This window comes from Pelmatolapia mariae, linkage group LG5 (assembly GCF_036321145.2).
Source record: "Pelmatolapia mariae isolate MD_Pm_ZW linkage group LG5, Pm_UMD_F_2, whole genome shotgun sequence".
In the NCBI taxonomy this organism is placed as follows: domain Eukaryota; kingdom Metazoa; phylum Chordata; class Actinopteri; order Cichliformes; family Cichlidae; genus Pelmatolapia; species Pelmatolapia mariae.
The window spans coordinates 7,694,491-7,713,255 of NC_086231.1; the positions used below are offsets into that span (position 1 = coordinate 7,694,491).

The following is an 18,765-nucleotide window of genomic DNA, read 5'->3' on the forward strand; positions in this document are numbered from 1 at the left end:
ACCGTGGTGCCTGATCATTTCCTTTAGCAGCATCGTCCTGTTCAAGAATGGACTGAGGAGACTGGTCTGTCTATTCGCAAAAATAGTTTATTAACAATGTTCATGTTCACTTCAGCTCGAATGTTCACTACAACACTTTCTGTTTACAAAGCATTATTACAATGAGCTTTTATAGAAATCTGGATCCTTTTAATTCATTTCAAATACTTCCAGAGAGAGAAACAAAAGTTGCACAACACTGAGCTGAAGCTGTTCCCAAAGAGGTGTGCGATGTTAGTGCTTCTGTATGTGCGCGCACTGTAAAGACCCATGGATTTCTCATGCATGCATCAATATAGGAAGGACATTTTTAGCGGGACATTATCGGCATACACATGGACAGCAGTATAGTACATGCTCTTAGTGATATGTTCAACACTAGCTCCTCCGCTGCTCTATGGGAATGTTTTCAATCGTTATGATTCTACTCCCAGCTTTAAGTTATTTAACTCTCTGCCGATCTCTAATTCCCAAGTATTCCTTGCGAGAGCTTGTTAAGACACGTCAACACCATGCCACCACTATGAAATGTTTTCATCGATAAGAAGTTGTAGAGATATGAATGTTTACCCTTGCCCAAATGGTGTGCTTGTTGTCCATATTAGTGCACAGAGTCCCGAGTTAAAAGTAGCATCCGCCCTCTAAAGATTGGAGGGTGGATAGAACATTAGTACGTTGCTTGTGTGCGTTTGTCGGCTAAAACAATCACAACACCTCGTCTGAGCTGTAGCCTCTTTGCTGGCCCGCCCATTTAAAGCATCATTTTTGTGCTTCACCAGCAGAGGGTTTAAATTTGCATTACACAGTTTTACAATAATAGATATAGACCTTGCCAACTGGTAGGTTTGGCGCTTTTAATGGAATTGTAAGAAGGTTGCATGCAACACAGATGATATTGTTTTTGCCACGTATATTAAGAAATCCACCCTTCATGCAACCAGTGGACATGTAAAGTAGATGACTGAGCAACAGTGGTGTGAAAGAGTGTGCCTCAGGACAGTCGGTGGGGGCCTTTCAGGAATATCAAGCTATTATCATCAGGGGAAGTTCACTAGAGTATTCTGCGAGGATATGAGCAAATACAGATACTAGAGGACGATCTGACATGTCCTAGTGAACTGAAATTTAATTACATCCTTAAATGCCGAGTATATTTCCAAAGAGTGAACTTAAATTCGATCCTATTTTCAGTAAAACATCAAAGGAAATGGTTGCATACAGATATTTTCTCAATCAACCACATTGTAATTTTCACATGATGCAAGAACTTAAATCAAACTTCTTTTGCTCATCTGACAAGATAAAGATGTGTCATAGACAAAATTAAAAAAAAGAAAAAGATGGCATACATCAAATAACACATTTTACCATGCATCAATCTATTTAAAGAACCAAGCCTTGGAAAAAACATGTCAGAACGGTCACTCTTGACCTTGTCAGTGAGTATCAGCTTGACATTCAGCAGCTAGTCCATCTGGTCTGGGAGAGAACAACCGAAAAAGGCACACCAGAACAGAGAAGGCACCAGGAAAAAAAACAAAAAACTCACTCACACACACTGTGGCTCTTCTCAGACATGTAAAGAATGTCGTCCAACTGGAAACATCCAGCCTAACAGGATGCGATTTCCATGACTGGGCTAACCAGTATCACAAACAAGATTCCAATAACGGGTGTAACCAGTTAACTTAGCAAAAAGAGCTGAACTCAGTCACTCATAATAAACAAACAAGGGAGGGTTCACCAGGCCGTGGCCTACATGTGATTCCACTTGTGTCATCTCCCTGTTGGTCCTAACAGCTATTGTGCATAGTTGAGTCATATTGGCTTGCATCTCAGTTGGCCACCTCTCCCTCCCCTCCCATCTAGCTTCTAGCAACAATTACGAGGGGCGAATGTGAATAATTTTATGCAGAATGGGAAGCACACTCCTTTGTTGACACATTAAATTACAGAAGCAGATGCCTTTCTTTATCCTCGATGTGAGTGGGCTCATAATGGAGAAGGGGAAACTGATGTTTCATACCAACAAAAAAACGACACAAGCAACCATTTATTGTGCTTGACTTGACGAGCACTGAAAGCCTTTACTTACGGCTTTGCTCAGGTTTCACAATGACAACACTGTAAAATGAGCTACAGTACAATGAAGGGGTCCTCAGCCGAAATGCAAGCTCGCCGACAAACAGACGGTGGTGTATAAACTTAAAAAAAAGGCACTAGCTCTTATGGTCAAAAGATATCATCTTTAATTCTCTATCGCTACTGCTACAGTGAAACAGAACTGCCTGCTTGACGAGACTGGGAACTACTCATAAAGATTTATACAAGCTAAGAATGATGCCACTTGCCCGAGAAGCTTGTGAAGAACAATATTGCATACAAATGTGCACCTACCAAAGCCAAGTTTAAAAAAAAAGTGTAAAGTGTTAAGACAGAGTTTGAGAGGGACAAAAGCAAATCAATACGGAAACATCAATTTCTAGCCACAGATGTAATATAGTTCATTTCCTGTATTAGGTTTGTTTATGTTCAATTCATCTGCCTGTCTTTGTCATGAAATGTGAGATACAGTACAAAGATCCATTTGGTAATAGGTCAGTCCTTTTTCATGTGTTATTTTTCTCCAATTGGTCAGCTGATTTGATGGCATCTGGACTGCTCACAGCACCGTGCAGCCACTTCTCTTCTTGCGCTTGCGGACCTGCAGTGCTGCTCTTGTAGCCATCTCAAACACCTCCCGCACACCATCCTTCGTCTTGGCAGAACACTCCAAGTAGCCAAAAGCGCTGATCCTACCAGCCATGTCTCTGCCTTCTTCTGTCTTCACTGGCTCCTGCAGGGTTAGATCAGACACCATTAGGGACTCAATTAAAGTGCTGAGAAAAGAAGGAGAGCTCAGTTTACTTTCCAGGGAAAATCATGATATCACTGAGGAGATCCTTGATTTCTTTTCCCCCTTTTAAAGTGAAATTGGAGCACTAACAATCAGTCAAAAATAAGTAATTCCATAAGCAGAATCAATACAAAATTATTGACGTCACTGTACTTAGAACATGAATTATTTTTCATGCAAAAAAAGGCTTTTTTTTCCCTTTTTTTTACTGTTTAATGCTTTTTTTGTCATATATGTGACAGTAAACTGAGTATTTTTGCATTTGAACTGCTGATAAAACAAAATCATTTTATACAATAAGACACTGATCATTGGCAGCTACAGTCTAAACACCCCCTCACTACCATAATACTTATTAACAAAAGAATAAGCACAGTTTGATGTGCCTCTCACTGCCTTTTTGGCATGACTCATTTCCCAAACCGACGGAATCTTGGAACCAAGGGCTTTATGTTTATCACACATCTTACAAATATCAAACCAATGTCTGTTTTACTATGTAAGAGTCAAACTCTTGAACTGACAATTGATGTCTTGATTTCCACAGACAGGAAAAGCTCATCTACAGATTCCACCGTGAAAACGTAAAACTGAAATGTTATGCAGTCTTTCACTTTGCTGTTCCCCTTTTAGTGACAGAAAACAAAACATTTTGCTTTTTTGACATATCATTCATAATGTCAGTATGTTTTGATTAGCAAATTGAAATCTTTTACATCTTATGAAATCAGTTTGACAGAGACACATGCTTTAACTTGTTACTGACACTGACATTTTTGACATTGTGATTTTCTATATTTCGATTCTTCTATTCTTATTGCTTTCTTACTCTAAATTATTGCATGCCAATCCTAGAAGAGGGATTCTTCCTCCTGCTGTCTTCTCTCAATTTTGTTTTTTAAAGCCATCTGATAGAAAGTGTCCAATTACATAATGTCTTCTTTGCAGTACAAACGCTGTGTTTTGCGATAAGCGTTCATACTCGGTGACAAATTAAACCAGCTTCCCTGAATCATATTTAATGCTCTGACTGTACAGCCATCTGAGGCTTCTGCTTTTCACATGCTGTTCTGGATTAGAACATTTCTGTCCTGTCATAGTTCTGATGTGGTCGAAAAATATTAAGAAAAGTCCCGTCACTGTCAGTAAGCTGTGAGATTGATGCTGTAGTTAATACACTGGTGGTGTAATGCCGTAGACATGTGGTTGAAACCCTGTACAATAATGAATTTTCCATTTCTACACACAGGCCTTCAGTGTTTCTATAAGCTGACAGTTCTTAAACCGAGTACGCTGGTGAAGCAGGAAAAGCAAGATTAACGTCATCCGTCATGCAGCTTCTTTAGAAATAAACGTAAGACTGCAAACATTCACAGGATGGTAGTGCTATATGACCCTTTTTTATTTATTTTTTTAAACCAGTACCTTAAGGGTCAATAACACGTGCCTAAATATGTCACACAAAATCCTAACAAATGAAATGTTTCAACCCAGCGCATATCCACTGCCTTTTAGTTCCTGAGATTTCAAGAGCTCTCTACCTGCATCAGATTAGCTCATTCCACTGTTCATTGACCGTCAGGGGCCTTTGTACCTGCTTCATCTTGGCTAGCTCTCTCCGTGTATGCTCATCGTTCCTCAGGTCCTTCTTGTTCCCCACCAGGATGATGGGAACATTGGGACAGAAGTGCTTCACCTCAGGCGTCCACTTCTCAGGGATATTTTCTGTCCCAGGAAAGACAAGAAGTGAGCTGAAATACTCAGTATAGGGAGGAGAACTATAAAAAGAGGACAAGCAGTGCAGAGTCACAGTGCAGAACGCTTCTCATGATGGATTGCTCTGCAACCTCCTTGAGGCAAAGATGTTTTTAGCTGCATTAATCCCACTTCCCATCAAGTATATTAGGGTATTTTACAAGGACCCTCTCTCGCTTATTTGACCTAGGTTTGGTTATGTAAGATAGAGCAATATATTCATGAACGATCATTTTAATGGAATATAAGTTTAGTTATACATCATTTGTAATATGACATTTTAAAACAGACTACTCTACATTATTCTTTCCTCACCTAAACTGTCTGGGCTGTCAATGGAGAAGCACATCAGGATGACATCTGTATCGGGGTAAGAGAGAGGCCTCAACCTGTCGTAGTCTTCCTGGCCTGCGGTATCCCACAATGCCAACTCCACCTGGAAAAAACACAGCATCAAAACACATCAAATCTGCAAAAAAACCCCATGGATTCATCTGGAACAGAGAACAAATGTAGTTTTGCACCTTAATATTACTCATCTTTATAAACACAGACTTATCTTGTAAACAGTTAAAATACCATTGCCCACTAATGGAGATGAATACAACAGATAACCAGTCATGACATCACTTCTGGTCAATGACGCAGAAATTCTGAGGCATGTGGAGCATCTGAGTAATCTTTCCGAAGGCTGGAGGTTTAAATATGAGGAACCAAACAATGCTGGAAGTATCTGACACAGTATCGCGTTTCCCTCTGGCTACAACTACTTTCTTCATCTTAACTTATGATCTGTTAGTTTTACCTGCACTTCCTTCCTTGTTTGCAGTGAATTCATTTTTTTAAATCACCACAGCAGCTCTGACCTAATCAGGGCTTCATACTGTAAGTCTGTTAGTTGTGTAAGGCTGTAAGTGTTGTGGAAATGAACTTGGGGACTGGGCTCATCCCATCACACCACTGATTAATTCAATTAGGGAAAGTGAGAGATTAGCAACCATCAAACCGGTTAGCGTGTCTCCCTCTAAAGGCATCAACAGCCAAGCTTCACTTGAGTTTGCTCTTCAGCTGACTCATTGGATTCAATGGAAAAAGAAAAAAAAAAACTTTTGCAAAGTTTAAATACCAGAACTTTGCTGAATGACAGATTTTTGTATGCCCACAGAAAGCACAAAAATCAGTTAACAGTCCCAAAATAGAGGTTTGCAGAGGCAGAAGGTGGGAGGTGGCCGAACACTGTTGAGACAGCATGAGGAACCAGAGCTTTGTGTTCCCACTGGACTAGTTGTAAGCTGCAGAGTTCAGGGAGGGAAAGACAGAGGAAAAAGACCCAAACCCCCCAGCTATTTATGGAATCGGCTCAGTCCGCTGACGATGAGAGTATCTTTGCCTCATGGGGTGGGGTTGAGGAGCTAAAAATTTGGGGCTGAACACAAATCTAATCCATCCTGTTGTGTAAGAAGCTAAATCTGATGGGATGGTCATCCTCCACAGAGACACTCAAGGACTTGACACTTACATCTTTTCCAAAATGATCCCTTTCTAATCTGATGTCCATCATGGATCCCTAACTTTAAATTTCCTGTCCAGAACATGAGCATTAACCTCCTGCCTACCTCCACCTAAGTGCAGCCAGGACAAGGACAGGAAGTGAGGCACGTTTATCAGGCAGTAGCACGAGGATGGTGATCCTGAGGGAAGGAATAGGATTGCTAAGAGACATCCCTGTTCCCTGTCTGAACAGGAAGCTGGGAAGTAGAGTCATTTCCTGTTTTGCCAAGTTGTGTAGCGATGGTCGGCTAAAGAAAAAAAATAAACCGATTGGACATAACGAGCCATCTGCAGTTTAAACTCGACCCTCACCACCTTCCCATGACTCAGATTCAAGACGTCACACACACAAAAAACTGTAACTACAGAGGTTTGTTTTCTCTTGTTTAAGGCTGTGCATGTAGCTCTTGTCCAGGAGCAAAAACACACACATGTTAACAATGGTGTCGATAGCACATTATCTCTTGTCTGGCTTGTCACTACTCTTTCAGAGTACCACAATAAAAAAATTAAGTGTTGATATTTTTTTGTAATTTGTGGAAACCAAGATTATATTTACACCGCAATTAAGAAAGATTTATCTTCTTAATTTTCAACTGGTGCCTGTGGCCTGTTTTAATTTAGTTTAATGTAGTCCTTCAGAAAGCTAGCTCCTGAAATATTATAAAATCCACTTGTATTCTCAGCCAGCAGTTGCATCATCATAATTAGAAGCCTACTTTGGTCAACTACTTAAAAAGCAAAAAAACAAACAAACAAACACCTCAAGTGTTTATGGTACGTCTGGCAACATTAGTGCAAACTGTCTGGTGTGAGAGATGGGAGAGGTTGACAGTAGCAGCAGTAATTGAGGGGGATTGGACTTTACTTACACTCTCATGTTCTTAAATCTATAATTAGCCTAAATAATTGAAAAGCATTTCTGTGTTCATGACGAGTGACACCATCACTTTAATCAAGTCAGTTTTAGTGTAAATAGCACAAACCTGTTTTCCGTCAACCTCGATGTCAGCGATGTAGTTCTCGAACACAGTAGGGACATAGACTTCGGGAAACTGATCTTTACTGAAAACAATGAGAAGACATGTTTTCCCACAAGCTCCGTCTCCAACAATCACCAGCTTCTTCCGAATGGCTGCCATTTCTGTTGGGAGAACAACAAGAAGTTCTTCAAAACATGTCTGCCTGAAGTCAAACAACACATTAACCGTCTCATCTATTCGTGGATTTTACATAGTAGTTATTTAAATTATTTGTAGTGATCATAAGATAAATCAAGAACACAGTGCTTTTTTTCCTTGCTCAAGCAGTGTAGCTCCAAAGCAACCACTCTGACATTTCTGACAGACCGTACGGCATTACACCTTCGGGAAAGCTCTGATCTACATACTGTCACGGCAAAGTGCAGTCACAGACCTTGAATCCCCAATGCCAAATCTAGACTACAAAGCCACACGAACAGAAGAAATGGAGGATGAGACTGGAGTGAAGGAGAGGAATAAAAGACATGTTGAGACAAGCTAGGAAATGAAGGGATGCGTTATCAGGCTCCGCATCCTCTGCTGGCTTGCAAGGAGGAGAAAAGTGTAAGGAAATTAGAGTAGTTGATGAAGTGCTTGGTGGCATCCTAAAAAAGCCAAAACACTAAACTCGTTTTGTTTCCATGTGTGTACTGTGCAGGCATCCTAGCCCTAAACCAAAATCAATTAAAGCTTTAAATGTTATACAAAGCTTCTTAAAGCATAGGTAAGTTTTTGTGCACAAACCATCAAGAAACATTATGAAGTATCCCCAGGTCAGAAGACTAGTTTAGCTGGTGTGTTTGCGGATGCATGGGGATGAGTTAGCAGTGCAGCTGATGGATGAGCTGGAGCCCTGCTGCCTGGGAGCAGCTGTGCATATAGTCATTTGGCTCCTCACCTCATCCACCTTCTGCCAGACAGTCTTGACACGAATACTCTTCACGAGGGGCACCGACTTATCAGGGGAAATTCATCTTTCTGTGCTACAGGCAAAACTTTGAGCCGAGTCTGCCCCAACGCCCACTCTTAATCGCTGCTCAGATGCATGGCAACACCAGTGCTTTCAATAAGCAGCATCAAGCCATTTATCAGAAGTCACAATGAAACACAGACTGAGGTCATTATTTAAACTGTTGCTGGTTTCATATCGTATCATCAGGACGGCTTGTTAGACATGATTTATTTCATGCAGAGCTGGGGGGGGGGGGGATGTGCAAAATTAATCTTCTGAAATTTGAATACCTTTTAACAACTCATAAAATAACCATAAAAATAATAAGCTTGTTTAGCATCTCATCTGTTTACAAACACAAGAAAAATGAAAACGTGACACCAAAGATTGTACAGATTTTACTACAGGAATAATGTGCAGACTGTTTGATAATACCCATCCCTAAAGTTAAAGCTGTGGCAGGTTATCACTAGCAATTAGCTAGCTGTGTTTGGAAATGTGGAGAAATAATTACAGTTTACAGTCAGAAGACAGAGAAACTGCCAAAATTTTAGATCCGAGAATCTGAAACAAGGGGTTTTAACCAAAAAACAATCAAGCACAACTAATTATCTGAATGGGTTGTGTCTGCAGAAATATTTAGAAGCTAGAGAGTAAGGGTGACATGGGACTTCCAGAAAAAGCAAAGAAATTAGAGGTCAAACAACAGCCAGTAAAATTAAGGCAATTTCAGTGAAGGAAAAAGAGCTGACAGCTGGTTAACTGCCCATTCTATGTTGTGGTAAACACCTGGGTTAAGAAATAGCATTACAATGTGGAAATTTAATTGTATTTCACCATGTGTTGCTGACGGTAATCAGCCATGTGGAGCTACTGTCTATAATTGGTTTCAGCTTTTTTCCAAGTGGACACGAGTTGAAGCATAAGGTACCCAGAAAACCTCATACTGTCTTGACTTTTTGAGTAGATCCTCCATTGACCACTTTTGCCAGTAAACGTCTCTATCAGCACTTAACCAGCTGACCTCAAAACAGACAACAGCTCATTTAAATCCAGTCTGTGGAAGTACGTACAATTATTAAAATAAAATTACATGTAAATGGTTACGAAATAAATAGGCTGAATCAGTAGTTTTGCTCTGGAAAGAGCAAAATGAAAAGGGTAAGTGAATGAATTACTTTTCAGCTCCATTACCATGCATATGAAAACTTGGCATAACCAGGAGGAAACTTTGGGTGTTTAGCGGTTGACAGTTTTAATAACAACTTGGTTACTTGTTTCTTGCTATGGAAATTGTGGTCATGCGTATGATCATATTTTCTGTCTTTTGCCCAAGGACCCACTCCTACACTTCCCACAAACCGTGTTGCAGCTGCAAAGCTTTTGTTAAGCTGAACCAAACACTCAAGTTTGAATTTAGGCTGCTCACTCCATTTACTCACTCCAGTTATTCTGCATGTTTAATATGCTCATGAAGAACAACAACAAAAAAAAAAGAGCAAAGGCTTTGACAGCTATAAAAGAACAACAAAAAATAATCAGCTGCATTGAAGAGTGCCTGATACTTCTCAACAGACACCACACAGCATCTTTTGCTTTTCAGAGACTGCCAAATGGACCAGAGATACTCTCAACTAGATGATGGGTTCAGAGCCAAACAAGTGGGAGACAGCAGAACCGAGGCCTCTGTGAAACAAAACAACCCACTTCCTGTTCTGTGGAGCCTGGGAGGAGCTTTTTTGGCTGTAGTTCTGTTTGGACAGGCCTCGGCAGAGCCGGAGCATGGAGGGAGCAGCCAGAGGCAACGCGTGCAAGCAAGCACAGACGTTTGCCTACATTCACATACATTCACATGTACACAGTTGCTCTTTTGAGCTGCACATTGAGTTCTTCCTATTGATATTAGCAGCCTGTGAGAGAACATCTTGACACGTTGACAAAAGGAAATTATGCGTGAAAATGTCCCATATAGTCACAAATGGTGCCAAATCCTCAGGCTGTCTATGACTGATGCTCTCAATTTAGGGACTAATGGATACTAATGACAGCAACTACTAAAGAGGCAGGTGGTTGCTAGTAGAAATCGATTTTGATCTATCCTCCAGATGACACCTGTTCAACATGATTCAGCATGGAAAAAACTTTAGCTCATCCTCTCCACGTTGATACTGAAGTCTCTTCTTACCCTGATTCAATTAAAACATGTTTGAGCATCACTTACCACAACTAGTGTCTGCTAGTTGACTAGAAACCCCACTGGATGTAGGTGCAGTTGTTACTAAAAAATTAACACTCTTACTGAAAGCTGTGGAAAAGCCAAAATAAACTGGCATATATATCTGTGACTGTACACGATGTAACTCGAGGCATCTGAACGTGCACAGAGATACTACTGGAATACGTTCATAAAAACTGAACTATCATGGTGGAGCTGGCTGAGGACCATCTGTTTTATTTACATCAAAGAAACACGCTGGCTGAAAAACCCAACAAAACAACACAGAATGACACCAAAGCAACTTTAATTAACTGACCTTTGAGTCAAGATTGAGTTTCTTGGAAGAAAAGCCAACATTCATCTTTTATCTAGTGAGATGATCCTGAAATTTTATTTTTCCTGTCAAAATGTCAAAGCAAGGCCGTGACCCTTTGAAAAAAAAAAAAAAAAAAAAAAAAGGCAAGGTTGCATTCTGGGTAACCTCAAAAACAGCCTGTTTGTTTATTTGAAAAAGATCCTTCTAGTTATGAAGCTAGGGTGCCTGCAAAAAGTCATTGTGACTGCACTTCACAGTGCAACATAATGTCTCCTACTGAGGCGCTCTGGTAGCCAATCCCATAAGTCCAAGGGATCATTTCAAATGGAATAAGTTAAAAAAATAATTACCACCACGGTAACTTTCCACAGTCGCATGGTATTTTCTCATAGTGCTGCTGCTATTGTTTTGGGCTCTGAAATACCTTCATGTTCACAGATCTGTTACCAAATCTAGACTTCCTGGATTGTATTTTATGCCTCTGGGGCAAAAAGCTGCCATTGAACCTTGTGTTGTTTTCATAAAGGGCCGAGTTCTGTTGAAACAATACAACTCCTGGTCGCAGACTGCGTTAATAGCAGTTCAAACCGAGGAGTCCTTTTCCATATTATTTCACTGAAATACAGGCCTGAAGAAAAAGATTGATTTCATTAAACTACAAGAAAAATCTGAAAAGAATGAACAATATCCTGTCTATCAGGACTTTATAATATTTCTGCATTACACTGTGAGCCACGCTGTAAAGACAATGTTCTTGCTAACGCGTTATGTGGTCCCTGAAGGAAAACAGGAAAAGAAAATGCACTACTATAGGCTACATTTAATTTTTCACAGTTCATCTCATGCTAAGACAAATCAGCCCAAAAGCAACCGAGGAAGAATTTCTCTTCAATTTCCACTCTACTGTTTGCACTTGGTGTCAAGATATGTAGTGACCACTTTCCTGGTTAATAACAAAGAACAGCACAAAAATGACAATTATCTACATACACACAATTTACCAAGCAAACAAACACATGACAAAAGGTTTTCCTGTGAAGCTTGGAAATTGGCACAAAAAGATTAAAACTCACTGCTCTGAAGCAATACCTTACTATTTCCATTGTGTAGCTTGCATTTTTATGGTCTCTTATGTATTTGTTGTCAAGTTGTAGGTATTTCAAAAGGCCAGTCTAGTAGCAGGCATTGAAAATTAGATTAGGCTACAAATGCTATGCATTTAACAGTAATACTGTTAAGGGTAATAAGAGTGAACTGCTAACATTATACTTGTCTGTTAATATGAAGGGATAGAACGGACAGAATTACCTCAAGGCTGGAATTAAGGGAAAAACAGCTTATGCCACTCTGTCCAAAGGTAACGAAATCCACTTACTCTCCAAATCCCCCAACATGTAAGAATATCTTGTTTGTTCATCCACAAAAAAAGAGAAAAGTATCAAAGTATAAATAATTATGATGAATATTTCAGTTGGTAAGCTGTTCACATATAATCAAGAGGTATAAATGACCTAGATTTAGTTATCCAGTCAATGAACGGAAAATGATTCTAATAACTTATGTATTTTTTATTTATTTTATTATTTCACCATGAAACAGGTGTTAAATACAAACCAAAATTCAACAAACACGAATAAATATTTTTAGCATAGTGTCCTTATGAAGGGGATAAACTGTAAAACAAGACTTAAGTCTTAAGTCTAAGACTTAGGTCATAAGACTTGGTCCAAAGACAACCATTAAAAGGGAAAGCAAAGCACCATTACTCTGTACAACTATTTGAGCAATGCCCCGGGTTAATGAACACGCCACCTCAATCCTTCTCTAAGGAGGTTTCCTGAGGCTTAAGGGCCAACAGGAGTTATGCAACAAGCTGAACAGAGTTACTGCAGAGTAGAGCGTGACCCTGACTGCTGAGGTAGAGCTGCCTCTCTCTGCTCATGTGAGTTTGATATCAATAACAATGCTGAACATACACGAACATCCAGCTATTAACAAACATGTTGTTCCTGAGACTACAGCGATGATGACTTTTTGTTCTCATGTCCTGCAAACATATAACAGGAAATGAGTCCCGTCAGGATTGTTTTGCACATATGACAAGCTCACAGGACTGATAGTGTGCACTACAGTGAAAGAAAAAAAAATCTAACACAGACAGGAGTTGTCAAGGAGCTCTGTCCAACTCTGGTTGTAGAAACAGGTTTTATAACTAACAGAATAATAAAAGCCAGACTGGATTTTGACAGAGAAACATTCATTCCCGTCTCGCCTGAATGTCTTCAGAGCAGCTCCAAACTACAGAAGAAAATGTACTTTTAATGTACTTCAGGGGCATGCCTTTTACAAAAATGTCCTTCTGCACCTGAACTGCAACTCACAATAACACACAACTTGTGCCTTTTATCCTCAAGAGGTGCAGTCCTGAAACAGTCCAGAAACCTTTAGATCTAAGGGCACCCAGGAATTAGCTGCACCTCTGCACGAGGCAACCTAAGAAATGGGGCAAAGTTCATAAACTGGCAAAGGCTGTGTATGACATAGAGCAGACAGCCCGCAGTACCAGCTGTCAGCACCACCTACACACATCTCATCTACCAAGATTAAAGATTACACGGAGGAATCTGAAAGATACCTTCAAGCCGTTTCATATCTAGTACTTATTGATCAAATATAGCCCTCTTACTATAAGCTGTTGACTACAGCGCAAAACCCCGAAATGTTTCAATGCCGATCTGCATTACACAAGAGCAGGAACACACACAGGAGATCAAGTCAGCCTCTCACATTCTTTGGGCACAAAAACCCCAGCTCCTGAGTCTCACCGAGTCATGACCATATGCTACACCCAAGGAAATGGTCAAATGTGCCAAAATCAGCTATGCCCAAGACATTTAAAAAACAAACAAACAAACCCAAAAAACAAATATGATATCTTTCTTAAGGCCTCTTAACAGCAATGGACAATTAATCCATGTGAAGAGGACCAGGTGATTGTAAACTAAACAGAGATTGTTATGCATTAAAGGACTGTTGAAATTTTGGGAAACAAGTTATGTTTTTTTTCTTGCTGCAGTTCTGTAGGTTTGTACCAAGTGGTACCAACTTTCAGGTCGCTTTGTGATAAAGAGATCAGGAAAATCATGGCATCAAGCCAAAGAAATGGCCTGGCAGAGTCTGGAAGGTTGATTTTAATAAACTAAACTAACTGCCTATCACTTCATAACAACAGTATAAGCATGTGATCAGAAAAGCAAATAAGTTTCCAAAAACAAATCCTTCAGGTGTTTGCAGTTTCAACACAATTACATAGGTGGAGTCTCATGCAGCAAAAACTTGTTTGATCACCATAATCAGCTGGGCATTTCCAGATTAATGACCTAGATAGATGGCTTCTGTCAAGCAGCCACGACTTTAAAAGTACATCAAAGGAAGACACTCTTGCTCTTGAAGCCTGCTGAGAGGAAGTAGGGGAAGACAACAGAGTTCAGTCAGCTGGCAAACTCTAAGGCAAGAAGCAGCGGATACACTGAGAGAGACTCACTTCTCTTCAATAACTCAGGTCATGAGCAGCCAAACAGGGATGACTTGTTGGCCAAGAGGCCTGAGTTTCTCCGAGTTTGTTTTTTGTCTGTTCCCTTAGAAGCCAACTGTTCTAATCTTCAAAGTCATAATAATGATAATGACTACTCAATACTTGTCCAATACTTTCCCAAATAAATGAGTAATCGGTTTGCAATAGTAGAAATTTGTCAGTTATTCAGAGCACAGCCTAAGCTTTCAGGCTGTTTTTTTTTCCTCACTGGCACTTCACAATCTCTATGAGCATTTCTAGAATCTGTAGGAAAGAAGGACAGAGTTTTTTGGTAGCGGAAATTTTCTGGTTTTTGTTTATATTCCAAGTGCTAGTTTACAAAACATATTTGAACAGGCTTCGTTTGCATTCAGGTAAACAGTCAGAAGACGGATGGTATTTGCCAAATTGCAATGGAGAACAATCGTCTGTTACCTGAAGGCACTGATGCTTTTTATTAACTTTTAAAAAATGTATTTGCATTTCTAAACATTGACTGGTGGACAGAAATGAAAGTGTCATTGCCCAAAGAGGCTAAGCCACAAGGCTAGCTAATGAGTTCCTACAAGGGAGAGTCCAAACCTAAAAGATATTTATTTTAAAATCATTTGATCAAAAATAAACTATCAATATTAAAAAACAAACAAAACAATAACTTGATTCTAGCCTTAAAATTTGTGGAATTCCAACTTCACATATCTTGTTCTCTACAAAATTCAAAGATATTTCAATAATTGTGAAACTTTAAAAAAAGTGTTTACATTTTGTTTTTTGCTTGATGACTGAACAACTGGTACCGTCTTTTTCTCAACAGACCAGTCAAATAATCCATTCATGTGCAACAGCACTTGGATTGTTTTCAAAATCAAATAAAAAAAAAAAATTTGAACTACAACTTCATATGTAGCTGGAATAGGCCCTGCTGTGACCCTGAATTGGATAAGTGGAAGAGGATGGACGGATGGATGGATGGATGAACTTCATGTGTACCATGGGTTAGCACAAATGAGACTTAACTGCTTAAACAATTTTCACACTTTCTGAAAACAAAAAACAAAACCCTGCAGGTAGTTCACACGAACTGTAATCTGCCATTTAGACGGCCAGAGTTTTTAAAAAATCCATATTCTAAACTGAACGTAAAGAGATTTTAATGTCTTGAAGAGCTGCTTTGACATTTTGAGATAAAAGCCAAGTTGCTTTCTTGCTGAGATTCAGCAGATGAATCTGAAACTACAGCCAGACAGCCTAGTTTAGTGATAGAGAAGAAGTCTCTAATGACTTCCAGGCCACCTGGTGATAAATCACTGCACCCATCCAAGGGACTAATAATTTACCACACATGTGGCATCTACATTTCTTGTTCTGTCCAAAATAATTCAAAGGCATTCCAATATTAGAGGTATAAATCTGCTAGAAATGCCTTTCACCTCACACTGGCAAACAATGAAATTGAGAATAGAAAGAGCAATCAGAATAGAGAAAAGTGCTAAAAACTGTTATTGGCTTTCAGACTGCAGACCAGTCAGCTGACTCAGGTGCATCAAGAATTCTGGTTAGCTTTCTAATTCATTTCAACAAACTAAGGAAAACATGTATGAGGTTATCCAATATATGTTTCTCTGCTGTAGATTATTTAAATCCCCATTAACAGGGCTGGATTTTCAATTATTTAAACATTATTAGTCCAACCCATTTTCTCAAAGTTCATCCTCCACATTTCTTTCAGTATATTTGAAAAGCACTGTTTGTAGTTTAAACAGGAAACCTGAATCATAACAATGAGAAAATTAAGTGTTCCCAGGAATGGTACACTTGGAAATTTGCCATAAGGAGCTGCTTAGCCTTATTGAGGTCGCAGCACTTGGAACAGTGAGAACATACCGACGGGATCTGATCTGGTGCCGTCACTTTTAAACTACCAGCAATGAAGCTATCAACAGTTGTACAGAAACACACCCCGCCAACTACAACCTCGCTGCTTAGACCTCACTGTAAATTACAGCGATGTCAGGAATTAAAGTGTCATCCACCCGAGAAAAGGCGAATGTTAGTAGGAGAAAAAGCCACCACCTTGTCCCTTTCACCCAAGTAAGTGAGCTATAATTAGACAGTCGGATTGTGTCAAATAAGAATTTTGAGTCAAACCACAGGCTCCGGTTCGTATTTACCTGTCACCAGCCGGACGAGAGGTTTTAATTAATCTTAATCCCTGCTTGCTCCTTCCTCTTGATCGTGACACACACAGACACACTTCTTGCTGCAGTGTTCGCTAAATTTACAGAGTGGGTGTTGAGAAACGGGGCAGGGAAGCAGAGATCCTCCCACTGACAAAAGCTACGGGCTAAGCTAACTTTCAACCACCTCCGGTCAAGCCTTTCAAAATAAATGGGTCAGTTTGTGGCTTCTTGACTTTTCCTTTTTTGTGCTTTGGAAATAAATAAATGATAGAATGCAAACTTTTGTAAATCCAAGAAAAAAATATTTTTTTCCCCTTGCCATTGAACTTTACCTTGTTTTTCTGTTTTGCACATTCCATTTAATTTTACAAATTGTCATGTCTGATGGGGCAGTTGCCCCATTATGTAACTGGTAGTCAAGCCCAGCTAACAGGGGTTATCTGTGTTGAAAAGTTTAGAAATACAAAATGCTTAATGGTCACATAACTGGAAAAAAAATAAAAACAAACAAAATATGCAAACAAAACAAAAAACAAAACAAACAATTACACAAACAAAAACTTTTGGCTTTTTTTTTAAATTTTTATTCTTGCATTTAAATCTTGCTGCACTGCCCACCATTAGCCGTTATGTCATCAAGAATTCGTATCAAATTAAATCGAACACCCAAAAACTTGCTTGATTTTGAAGACAAATGGTCGTGTTTCCCGTTTCTTTCTAGTTACCTCACACTAGCTTGATGCAGATTCTGCAGGCACTGGAGGCACCGGGGTCCCTCCTCCCCTTCCCAGTCAAAGATGACATCATCCGTAGTACAAGAAGACTCGTGCAACAGGAGGGATGGGTGTGGATCTCACCAGTGTAGCCCTCTGTTATAACCTCCACTGGTCACATGTGAAAAATCACTTCCGGAAACACATATATGCGCACACATGTTTCTGTTTGTTAGTGTACTTTTAATAATTCTGACATTAAGTCACGCTGTGTGTTTTTGGAAATTACAAATTGGATGTTACTGTTTCCTCTGAGGAGTTTCAGTTGTTGACAAGTACATCAACAAACAGCTAAATGTTTATTGCTTATAATTACATAATTCATAAAGGTGCCAGTCGCTACTAAGTGCATCTTCCTGTATATCCAAGTGAGTAAGCTTTTACTTGCAGTCCATAATTATTTCTTTACAAAAGACCTACAATTCCTTATGGTCCCAGGGACTTTAGCTCAAATTGGCTTTCCATTCTGCTTCAGTTGTCTTTTGTAACTGAAATAGTTCTAAATGTAATTCCAAGTGTTTCAGGAGTAGTGTAATATGGCATACTGCATTGGTTTTAGGTTTGTAAGATTGTTAGACCTCTTGTGGATAAAACTGACAGTATACACAAGTGTACTGTGGGATAACATGCTTTTGATTTCTTTTGCTAAGAATTACTTTCTGGTAGACAAATATAAGTTAAAATACAAGCAATAACTTCTTTTTATGGTCATCAGTGAAACTGCAGAATGTGACAAAGTGAAGGGTCATCAGTTATTCCTATCAATTCCTATTTTTTTTTAACTCTTATTCTGCTGCACTAAAATGCCTAGTACTCATGTCAATAACGAATCAAGGACCCTGTTTCCACAAAAGTTGAACACTGTGTAAAACAGAAATGAAAACAAAATACATTGATTTGTAAATCTCATAAACCCATATTTTATTAAAATGTTTTGAATGTTACTGAATGTGATGGCAGTAACATGTTTTAGAAAGTTGGCATGGGGTTAATAAAAGGCTCTAAAAGTATACTAAAAAGAAACAGCTCTACTTATTAGGTTAACTGGCAACATGTTAGTAACACGACCGAGTCACAAATACAGCATTCTAGCAGGGCAGAGTTTCAAAATGCAAAAAAGTGCAAAATGCAAATATAAATTGTGGAACATTTTCAAGAAAAAAAAAGTTCCTTAACATAAAATTGTGACACCTTTGAATCATCTAGTAAATGACATCAAAAGACTCAGAGGATCTGGAGAAATCTCTGTGTGTAAGGAATACGGTCAGAAATCACTTCTGGACGTTGCTCTTTTGGCCTTATTTCATGCACTCAAAGAAGAAGATGATCCATGAATGCAGCCATCTTGTTTAGGGCAAAATTCATTTAAAATGGACGGAGGTAAAGTGGTCAGACGAACTGAAATCTCAACTTCTTTTTGGGAAACATGGACACTGTGTACTCCACACTAACGAGGAAGGACTTTCCAGGTTGTTATTAACACATATTT

At 39.3% G+C, this 18,765-nt stretch overlaps 1 protein-coding gene across 1 annotated transcript; it reads right to left on the reverse strand.

Annotated features, from left to right (window-relative positions):
* Positions 1-67: 67 nt before the first annotated feature.
* On the reverse strand, positions 68-16,641 carry LOC134627437 (rho-related GTP-binding protein RhoA-D-like). The gene is made up of 5 exons (XM_063473501.1): positions 16,495-16,641; positions 7,228-7,385; positions 5,006-5,126; positions 4,530-4,660; positions 68-2,875 (listed from the first exon to the last, which is right to left on the reverse strand). Exons 2-5 carry the CDS (start codon positions 7,381-7,383, stop codon positions 2,702-2,704), a joined length of 582 nt encoding a protein of 193 aa, XP_063329571.1. The 5' UTR covers positions 7,384-7,385; positions 16,495-16,641; the 3' UTR covers positions 68-2,701.
* Between the last annotated feature and the right edge of the window lie 2,124 nt (positions 16,642-18,765).

Excerpts from the sequence above, each read along its gene's own strand:
- LOC134627437 (XM_063473501.1), bottom strand. The coding sequence starts at position 7,383 with ATGGCAGCCATTCGGAAGAAGCTGGTGATTGTTGGAGACGGAGCTTGT. Across the intron at positions 5,127-7,227 it reads TCGAGGTTGACGGAAAACAG|GTGGAGTTGGCATTGTGGGA; the intron begins GTTTGTGCTATT and ends TGTTTTTTCCAG. Across the intron at positions 2,876-4,529 it reads AGCTAGCCAAGATGAAGCAG|GAGCCAGTGAAGACAGAAGA; the intron begins GTACAAAGGCCC and ends CTAACCCTGCAG.